Consider the following 11,404-nt stretch of genomic DNA (forward strand, 5'->3'; position numbering starts at 1 on the left):
TTTCATAGCAGGTTAGGATAACTTACAAGGCAGTTTAGGAGAATTAATGTAGCAGGTTAGGAGAATTAGGTTAAGGTTAGGAAAAGGGTTAACTAAAATGCAACTCAAATAAAAAAAACTTTTGACGTTATTTTGACAAAAGCTGGACCCCTTCTAGCCATGACCTGCAATGGAACGCGAAACAGTTTCCCCGCTCTGACGTAAGCACGTAGACCTATTTGCTTGTTCTTTTACGGAATTAAAACTTTTACGTTGCACAAAAAAACAAAACCCCTAAATGTATTTATGTCGAGAAAAAAAAAAGACAACAATACGTAGCCTACGTAGTAGGCCCGGGGGTTGTGTGAAACGACTAGGGCAGTGTATGTAGGACAGGGTCCAGGCTAAATAGACTAATGAATAACAACATGTATTTATAGATTACAGAACGTGTAACCTATTAACAGACCCCTTTTGGATGGTTTCCAACACTTGGCGATGTGGGATCCGTCGGTTCTCTGCGGTTGTTAAAGTGTATTTCCTAGGTCGCCCTCCGTATATCACTGTATTGACGTGTTGTTAGCAAATGGGAGCAGAAGGGCCGATCCTTCGCCTGAAGAGGTCATTCTGACTACAGGGCTGATCCTGTGCCTGAAGAGGTCATTCTGATTACAGTTGCCACTTCTTGCCAAAAACTTCAGGGTTTATAGACTCGATCACTGCGACTACATTTATAAACATTATTCTGTTTGCTTCAATCGAGACACGGATCCCGATGTTCAATCAGGATTCAGGAATACTTCCACATCTAACATTGAAAGGAGATACTTTGTGAACGGTTTGATATTTCGGTCTGATCTGACTAGCGAAGCATGGTTGATAACACCAGTTTAGCAACTAAATCTGCTTTGGTAAGCATCACATTTTGTTCCTTCGCTAACCACGTTTAAATGATTTTTGATTGGTTGTTGTTAATAGAGTATGTAGATGTTTGAATCACATTTACAGTGAAGTAACTTTTTTTTTACACAACATTTAATTTTAAAATCTTCAATAGATTTGACACGAACGTTTCGGATGCGTTATAGAGAAATAGTACCAGTGGTTGAATGTAAATGTTTATTTTGTCACAGTACACACAAGCCTATTATAGCGACATCAGCATTATACAGCACAACACGTTACTTTGTTACCCACGTTCATTTACGAAATACAGTAGTTTACATTGTAGTATATTTATGTGGCACTTTTAACACGTTAGAAACCACGTTTTAGGATATATCGACTCCAGCGGCCAAATCAGCATAATACGCATGGCCATGCTGTTGTTCCACTTTATTAAAAAGTTATTTCTTAACAGTTTATGACTTACAATAGTTTTCATTTTGAGTGGTTATTCTTACTCCTACGCCCTCCACAGCAAGCAGCGTTCTCCTCGGCCTGCAACCTCCCCCTGCTCGTCTCCTCTGCCTCGACACACAGCCACTTCCCCGGTTCACACTCACAGTCCCACCAGCCCAACGGCGGAGGCATGAAGCTAGAGGCGGTCATGGAAAACCTCCAAAGACAGCAGGCTGCCCGCCTTGCGCTACAAGAGAAGCTCCGTCAGGCCGAGAAAGAGAAGGACCGCTCCATGGTCGAGTCCCAGATCCACCAACAAGCCCTGGCCTTCCGCCACTACCAGGCAGCGGTCCGGGGCGCTTTCGCTGCGGGAATAGCGAACTCTTCTCTCGGGTTGGCGAGCTCCGCTGAACGGGAACTGGCTCTCCCTCACAGTCTTGACGCTCACAGGCACACGGCCAAAGCCGACTACTCCGATATGGACGATGATCCAGAGGGCATGGACCGAGGTATGGATGATCACGACCGGGATCTGGATGGAGATGACATGGACAACGAGGGAATTGTGGACGATGAGGAGGACATGGAGGGGTCTCTAAGCCACTACCAGCCCCGCCACCCCATGCACTCCGGGGCGGGAGACTCGCCAAAAGACACCCTTGTACATCTCATGTCCAGAAGCCCTCCGTCTTTCGCTGCGCCCCGGCAGTCAAAGACCCCGGGCGGGAAGGCACCACAGTCTCAGCAACACGAATGGACTTACGACGAGCAATTCAAACAGGTAAAGCTGACTAATAAGTAATACCTTTGATATGAAACTTTTACTCAACTGACTGTACTAACCCTGTTGATAACAACCCAACCTCCTTACTAAATCAGCCTAGAATGAAGCCTTTACTAAATCCAAAACACAATTGAAATTTATGTTTGACTATACAGATGTAAAATCTTAATTTCCACAGGAAATGCAAACATCGTATTTAAGTTTTAGAAAAGCTTCAAAAGTTTGTAATTTCCACTTTGAAATTTCAGACTTGATTTTCCCTAACGAAAAAATGTATCAACCCTTACAAAAATGTGCATGAGCTATAATCCACATAGGGATTACATTTTTTTTTCTTGCTGCAGGATTATTTTCCTTCTGTAGCAAACTGGCTCAAATTAAGATCCTACATCTGTAGAGTCTCTAGAGGATTAGAGGTTTTACATAGTAATAATATATATCCATCTCCCTCTCAGATAAATAAGTAGTACTGCTAGGTTTTACACAGTAATAATATATATCCTCCTCTCTCTCAGATAAATCAGTAGTACTGCTAGGTTTTACACAGTAATAATATATATCCTCCTCACTCTCAGATAAATAAGTAGTACTGCTAGGTTTTACACAGTCTAATGTAACAAATTACAAACATTTTAATAAATAAATAACAAATCATTCATTAGATATGAGATCTGTATGTGAAATATGTACATTTGACATTTTAGTTATTTAGCAGATGGTTTTATCAATCTGGGCGGCAGCGTAGCCTAGTGGTTAGAGCGTTGGACTAGTAACCGAAAGGTTGCAAGATCGAATCCCCGAGCTGACAAGGTACAAAATCTGTTGTTCTGCCCCTGAACAAGGCAGATAACCCACTCATTGAAAATAAGATTTTTTTCTTAACTGACTTGCCTAGTTAAATAAAGATAAAATAAATGTAAAAAAAGAGTGATTAACAGTAAGTGCATTAATGTAAGATAGCTAGGTGTTCCCAGCCACGTATCACAGTCAAATTTACAGAATACAAACATTCCATTTCAGCTAAACAATGGATATATAGTATTTAGCAAAAAAACACAACATTTTCATACACAAAAATCTATCAATAAAATAATCTGAGAACAGTAATATTGTACACACTCATGAATGTACTGATAAACCATCATGTCTGATGAAAAAAACCTCTCTGTATGACACGGTGTAGCTCCCTGCTCTACTCTCTGTGGTGTGAATGACACGGTGTAGCTCCCTGCTCTACTCTCTGTGGTGTGAATGACACGGTGTAGCTCCCTGCTCTACTCTCTGTGGTGTGAATGACACGGTGGTGTGAATGACACGGTGTAGCTCCCTGCTCTACTCTCGGTGGTGTGAATGACACGGTGGTGTGAATGACACGGTGTAGCGCCCTGCTCTACTCTCTGTGGTGTGAATGACACGGTATATTCCCCTGCTCTACTCTCTGTGGTGTGAATGACACAGTGTAACGCCCTGCTCTACTCTCTGTGGTGTGAATGACACGGTGGTGTGAATGACACGGTGTAGCTCCCTGCTCTACTCTCGGTGGTGTGAATGACACGGTGTAGCTCCCTGCTCTACTCTCTGTGGTGTGAATGACACGGTGGTGTGAATGACACGGTGTAGCTCCCTGCTCTACTCTCGGTGGTGTGAATGACACGGTGGTGTGAATGACACGGTGTAGCGCCCTGCTCTACTCTCTGTGGTGTGAATGACACGGTGTAGCTCCCTGCTCTACTCTCTGTGGTGTGAATGACACGGTGTAGCTCCCTGCTCTACTCTCTGTGGTGTGAATGACACGGTGGTGTGAATGACACGGTGTAGCTCCCTGCTCTACTCTCGGTGGTGTGAATGACACGGTGGTGTGAATGACATGGTGTAGCGCCCTGCTCTACTCTCTGTGGTGTGAATGACACGGTATATTCCCCTGCTCTACTCTCTGTGGTGTGAATGACACAGTGTAACGCCCTGCTCTACTCTCTGTGGTGTGAATGACACGGTGGTGTGAATGACACGGTGTAGCTCCCTGCTCTACTCTCGGTGGTGTGAATGACACGGTGTAACGCCCTGCTCTACTCTCTGTGGTGTGAATGACACGGTGTAGCGCCCTGCTCTACTCTCTGTGGTGTGAATGACACGGAGTAGCTCCCTGCTCTACTCTCTGTGGTGTGAATGACACGGTGTAGCGCCCTGCTCTACTCTCTGTGGTGTGAATGACACGGTGTAGCGCCCTGCTCTACTCTCTGTGGTGTGAATGACACGGTGGTGTGAATGACACGGTGTAGCTCCCTGCTCTACTCTCTGTGGTGTGAATGACACGGTGTAGCTCCCTGCTCTACTCTCTGTGGTGTGAATGACACGGAGTAGCTCCCTGCTCTACTCTCTGTGGTGTGAATGACACGGTGTAGCGCCCTGCTCTACTCTCTGTGGTGTGAATGACACGGTGTAGCGCCCTGCTCTACTCTCTGTGGTGTGAATGACACGGTGTAGCTCCCTGCTCTACTCTCTGTGGTGTGAATGACACGGTGTAGCTCCCTGCTCTACTCTCTGTGGTGTGAATGACACGGTGTAGCGCCCTGCTGTGGTCCCGTGATGTATGTCTGACACCATTTGACTTCACACGCAGGTTCCAGATGTAGGCCTCCGTGAGACAGAATATCTTTTATATTATTTCAATGCATATTTCACTATTTTTTTGGACACAATAAGAAATAAGTTGTTTCTGAAATGACCCTAATGACTCACTGTCTTACCATTATACTGAAGCCTATTCAAAAATAAGTGATATCCATCCGCCAGAATCCATGTAAGAGACAGGCCAAATAACGAACACAGATCTATTTTTATGAGTGGATGTGGACTGTGGAAGAGGAGACAGCCTTTCTAGGGAGTTTTTCCTAGCCACCGTGCTTCTACTCCTGCATTCTAGCTGTTTGGGGTTTTAGGCTGGGTCTCTGTACAGCACTTCGAGATATTAGCTGATGTACGAAGGGCTATATAAAATAAACTTGATTGATTGATTGATTAAAGTAGGAATTTTAAGAGTTGAGACAATTGAGACATGGATTGTGTATGTGTGCCTTAGAACAGGGTATGGTAGTAGGTGCCAGGTGCACCGGTTTGAGTCAAGAACTGCAACGCTGCTGGGTTTTTCACGCTTAACAGTTTCCCGTGTGTATCAAGAATGGTCGACCACCCAAAGGACATCCAGGCAACTTTGGGAAGCATTGGAGTCAACCCGGGCCAGCATCTCTGTCGAACGCTTTAGAGACCTTGTAGAGTCCATGCCCCCCGACGAATTGAGGCTGTTCTGAGGGGGGAAAAGGGGATGACACTCAATATTTGTAAGGTGTTCTTAATGTTTTGTCATACTATATTTTTTCTCCATGCTACAATTCAGGGTTTTTAATGTACTGTATCTTATGATGTTCACGGGAGAGTTATGTATCATACCATAGAAATCTGAAAATCAGAGTTTTTGGAAATACTTTAATTGCAATTTACAACTAGTGTATGTAGTATTGATCAGTAACACTAGTGTATGTAGTATTGATCAGCAACACTAGTGTATATAGTATTGATCATCAACACTAGTGTATATAGTATTGATCAGTAACACTAGTTTATGTAGTATTGATCAGTAACACTAGTGTATATAGTATTGATCATCAACACTAGTGTATGTAGTATTGATCAGTAACACTAGTGTATGTAGTATTGATCAGTAACACTACTGTATATAGTATTGATCATCAGTAACACTAGTGTATGTAGTATTGATCAGTAACACTAGTGTATGTAGTATTGATCAGTAACACTAGTATATGTGGTATTGATCAGTAACACTAGTGTATATTGTATTGATCAGTAACACTAGTGTATGTGGTATTGATCAGTAACACTAGTGTATATAGTATTGATCAGTAACACTAGTGTATATAGTATTGATCAGTAACACTAGTTTATCTAGTATTGATCAGTAACACTAGTGTATGTAGTATTGATCAGCAACACTAGTGTATATAGTATTGATCAGTAACACTAGTTTATCTAGTATTGATCAGTAACACTAGTGTATGTGGTATTGATCAGTAACACTAGTGTATATAGTATTGATCAGTAACACTAGTGTATATAGTATTGATCAGTAACACTAGTGTATATAGTATTGATCAGTAACACTAGTGTATATAGTATTGATCATCAGTAACACTAGTGTATGTGGTATTGATCAGTAACACTAGTGTATATAGTATTGATCAGTGACACTAGTGTATATAGTATTGATCATCAGTAACACTAGTGTATATAGTATTGATCAGTAACACTAGTGTATATAGTATTGATCAGTAACACTAGTGTATATAGTATTGATCAGTAACACTAGTGTATATAGTATTGATCATCAGTAACACTAGTGTATATAGTATTGATCAGTAACACTAGTGTATATAGTATTGATCAGTAACACTAGTTTATCTAGTATTGATCAGTAACACTAGTGTATGTAGTATTGATCAGCAACACTAGTGTATATAGTATTGATCAGTAACACTAGTTTATCTAGTATTGATCAGTAACACTAGTGTATGTGGTATTGATCAGTAACACTAGTGTATATGGTATTGATCAGTAACACTAGTGTATATAGTATTGATCAGTAACACTAGTGTATATAGTATTGATCAGTAACACTAGTGTATATAGTATTGATCATCAGTAACACTAGTGTATGTGGTATTGATCAGTAACACTAGTGTATATAGTATTGATCAGTGACACTAGTGTATATAGTATTGATCATCAGTAACACTAGTGTATATAGTATTGATCAGTAACACTAGTGTATATAGTATTGATCAGTAACACTAGTGTATATAGTATTGATCAGTAACACTAGTGTATATAGTATTGATCATCAGTAACACTAGTGTATATAGTATTGATCAGTAACACTAGTGTATATAGTATTGATCATCAGTAACACTAGTGTATGTAGTATTGATCAGTAACACTACTGTATATAGTATTGATCATCAGTAACACTAGTGTATGTAGTATTGATCAGTAACACTAGTGTATGTAGTATTGATCAGTAACACTAGTGTATATAGTATTGATCAGTAACACTAGTGTATATAGTATTGATCAGTAACACTAGTGTATATAGTATTGATCAGTAACACTAGTGTATGTAGTATTGATCAGTAACACTAGTGTATGTAGTATTGATCAGTAACACTAGTGTATATAGTATTGATCAGTAACACTAGTGTATATAGTATTGATCAGTAACACTAGTGTATATAGTATTGATCAGTAACACTAGTGTATATAGTATTGATCAGTAACACTAGTGTATATAGTATTGATCAGTAACACTACTGTATGTAGTATTGATCAGTAACACTAGTGTATATAGTATTGATCAGCAACACTAGTGTATATAGTATTGATCAGTAACACTAGTGTATATAGTATTGATCAGTAACACTACTGTATATAGTATTGATCAGTAACACTAGTGTATGTAGTATTGATCAGTAACACTAGTGTATATAGTATTGATCAGTAACACTAGTGTATATAGTATTGATCAGTAACACTAGTGTATATAGTATTGATCATCAGTAACACTAGTGTATGTAGTATTGATCAGTAACACTAGTGTATATAGTATTGATCATCAGTAACACTAGTGTATATAGTATTGATCAGTAACACTACTGTATATAGTATTGATCATCAGTAACACTAGTGTATGTAGTATTGATCAGTAACACTAGTGTATGTAGTATTGATCAGTAACACTAGTGTATATAGTATTGATCAGTAACACTAGTGTATATAGTATTGATCAGTAACACTAGTGTATATAGTATTGATCATCAGTAACACTAGTGTATGGATCAGTAACACTAGTGTATATAGTATTGATCAGTAACACTAGTGTATGTAGTATTGATCAGTAACACTAGTGTATGTAGTATTGATCAGTAACACTAGTGTATATAGTATTGATCAGTAACACTAGTGTATGTAGTATTGATCAGCAACACTAGTGTATATAGTATTGATCAGTAACACTAGTGTATATAGTATTGATCAGTAACACTAGTGTATGTAGTATTGATCAGTAACACTAGTGTATATAGTATTGATCAGTAACACTAGTGTATGTAGTATTGATCAGTAACACTAGTGTATGTAGTATTGATCAGTAACACTAGTGTATGTAGTATTGATCAGTAACACTAGTGTATATAGTATTGATCAGTAACACTAGTGTATATAGTATTGATCAGTAACACTAGTGTATGTAGTATTGATCAGTAACACTAGTGTATGTAGTATTGATCAGTAACACTAGTGTATGTAGTATTGATCAGTAACACTAGTGTATGTAGTATTGATCAGTAACACTAGTGTATATACTATTGATCATCAACACTAGTGTATATAGTATTGATCAGTAACACTAGTGTATATAGTATTGATCATCAACACTAGTGTATATAGTATTGATCAGTAACACTAGTGTATGTGGTATTGATCAGTAACACTAGTGTATGTAGTATTGATCAGTAACACTAGTGTATATAGTATTGATCAGTAACACTAGTGTATATAGTATTGATCAGTAACACTAGTGTATGTAGTATTGATCAGTAACACTAGTGTATGTAGTATTGATCAGTAACACTAGTGTATGTAGTATTGATCAGTAACACTAGTGTATATAGTATTGATCAGTAACACTACTGTATGTAGTATTGATCAGTAACACTAGTGTATGTAGTATTGATCAGTAACACTAGTGTATATAGTATTGATCAGCAACACTAGTGTATATAGTATTGATCAGTAACACTAGTGTATATAGTATTGATCAGTAACACTACTGTATATAGTATTGATCAGTGACACTAGTGTATGTAGTATTGATCAGTAACACTACTGTATATAGTATTGATCAGTAACACTAGTGTATATAGTATTGATCAGTAACACTAGTGTATATAGTATTGATCATCAGTAACACTAGTGTATGTAGTATTGATCAGTAACACTAGTGTATATAGTATTGATCATCAGTAACACTAGTGTATATAGTATTGATCAGTAACACTACTGTATATAGTATTGATCATCAGTAACACTAGTGTATGTAGTATTGATCAGTAACACTAGTGTATGTAGTATTGATCAGTAACACTAGTGTATATAGTATTGATCAGTAACACTAGTGTATATAGTATTGATCAGTAACACTAGTGTATATAGTATTGATCATCAGTAACACTAGTGTATGGATCAGTAACACTAGTGTATATAGTATTGATCAGTAACACTAGTGTATGTAGTATTGATCAGTAACACTAGTGTATGTAGTATTGATCAGTAACACTAGTGTATATAGTATTGATCAGTAACACTAGTGTATGTAGTATTGATCAGCAACACTAGTGTATATAGTATTGATCAGTAACACTAGTGTATATAGTATTGATCAGTAACACTAGTGTATGTAGTATTGATCAGTAACACTAGTGTATATAGTATTGATCAGTAACACTAGTGTATGTAGTATTGATCAGTAACACTAGTGTATGTAGTATTGATCAGTAACACTAGTGTATGTAGTATTGATCAGTAACACTAGTGTATATAGTATTGATCAGTAACACTAGTGTATATAGTATTGATCAGTAACACTAGTGTATGTAGTATTGATCAGTAACACTAATGTATGTAGTATTGATCAGTAACACTAGTGTATGTAGTATTGATCAGTAACACTAGTGTATATACTATTGATCATCAACACTAGTGTATATAGTATTGATCAGTAACACTAGTGTATATAGTATTGATCATCAACACTAGTGTATATAGTATTGATCAGTAACACTAGTGTATATAGTATTGATCAGTAACACTAGTGTATGTGGTATTGATCAGTAACACTAGTGTATGTAGTATTGATCAGTAACACTAGTGTATATAGTATTGATCAGTAACACTAGTGTATATAGTATTGATCAGTAACACTAGTGTATGTAGTATTGATCAGTAACACTAGTGTATGTAGTATTGATCAGTAACACTAGTGTATGTAGTATTGATCAGTAACACTAGTGTATATACTATTGATCATCAACACTAGTGTATATAGTATTGATCAGTAACACTAGTGTATATAGTATTGATCATCAACACTAGTGTATATAGTATTGATCAGTAACACTAGTGTATATAGTATTGATCAGTAACACTAGTGTATGTGGTATTGATCAGTAACACTAGTGTATATAGTATTGATCAGTAACACTAGTGTATATAGTATTGATCATCAGTAACACTAGTGTATATAGTATTGATCAGTAACACTAGTGTATATAGTATTGATCAGTAACACTAGTGTATATAGTATTGATCAGTAACACTAGTGTATATAGTATTGATCAGTAACACTAGTGTATATAGTATTGATCAGTAACACTAGTGTATATAGTATTGATCATCAGTAACACTAGTGTATGTGGTATTGATCAGTAACACTAGTGTATATTGTATTGATCAGTAACACTAGTGTATGTAGTATTGATCAGTAACACTAGTGTATGTAGTATTGATCAGTAACACTAGTGTATGTAGTATTGATCAGTAACACTAGTGTATATAGTATTGATCAGTAACACTAGTGTATATAGTATTGATCAGTAACACTAGTGTATATTGTATTGATCAGTAACACTAGTGTATGTAGTATTGATCAGTAACACTAGTGTATGTAGTATTGATCAGTAACACTAGTGTATGTAGTATTGATCAGTAACACTAGTGTATGTAGTATTGATCAGTAACACTAGTGTATATAGTATTGATCAGTAACACTAGTGTATATAGTATTGATCAGTAACACTAGTGTATATAGTATTGATCAGTAACACTAGTGTATATAGTATTGATCAGTAACACTAGTGTATATAGTATTGATCAGTAACACTAGTGTATATAGTATTGATCAGTAACACTAGTGTATGTGGTATTGATCAGTAACACTAGTGTATATAGTATTGATCAGTAACGCTAGTTTATCTAGTATTGATCAGTAACACTAGTGTATATAGTATTGATCATCAGTAACACTAGTGTATATAGTATTGATCAGTAACACTAGTGTATATAGTATTGATCATCAGTAACACTAGTGTATATAGTATTGATCAGTAACACTAGTGTATATAGTATTGATCATCAGTAACACTAGTGTATATAGTATTGATCAGTAACACTAGTGTA

At 37.2% G+C, this 11,404-nt stretch overlaps 1 protein-coding gene across 4 annotated transcripts in view; it reads left to right on the forward strand.

The window, feature by feature from the left end:
* Positions 1-371: 371 nt before the first annotated feature.
* arid3c (AT rich interactive domain 3C (BRIGHT-like)) overlaps positions 372-11,404 on the forward strand; it is a 207,266-nt gene continuing 196,233 nt past the window's right edge. For all 4 annotated transcript variants that reach the window (XM_055918639.1, XM_055918640.1, XM_055918641.1 and 1 more), the window contains exons 1-2: positions 372-890; positions 1,400-2,101. In XM_055918639.1, coding sequence (XP_055774614.1) covers positions 852-890; positions 1,400-2,101 — 741 coding nt within the window. In that variant the 5' untranslated portion in view covers positions 372-851. The remainder of the gene's footprint in view (positions 891-1,399; positions 2,102-11,404) is intronic.

This window comes from Salvelinus fontinalis, chromosome 4 (assembly GCF_029448725.1).
Source record: "Salvelinus fontinalis isolate EN_2023a chromosome 4, ASM2944872v1, whole genome shotgun sequence".
In the NCBI taxonomy this organism is placed as follows: Eukaryota; Metazoa; Chordata; class Actinopteri; order Salmoniformes; family Salmonidae; genus Salvelinus; species Salvelinus fontinalis.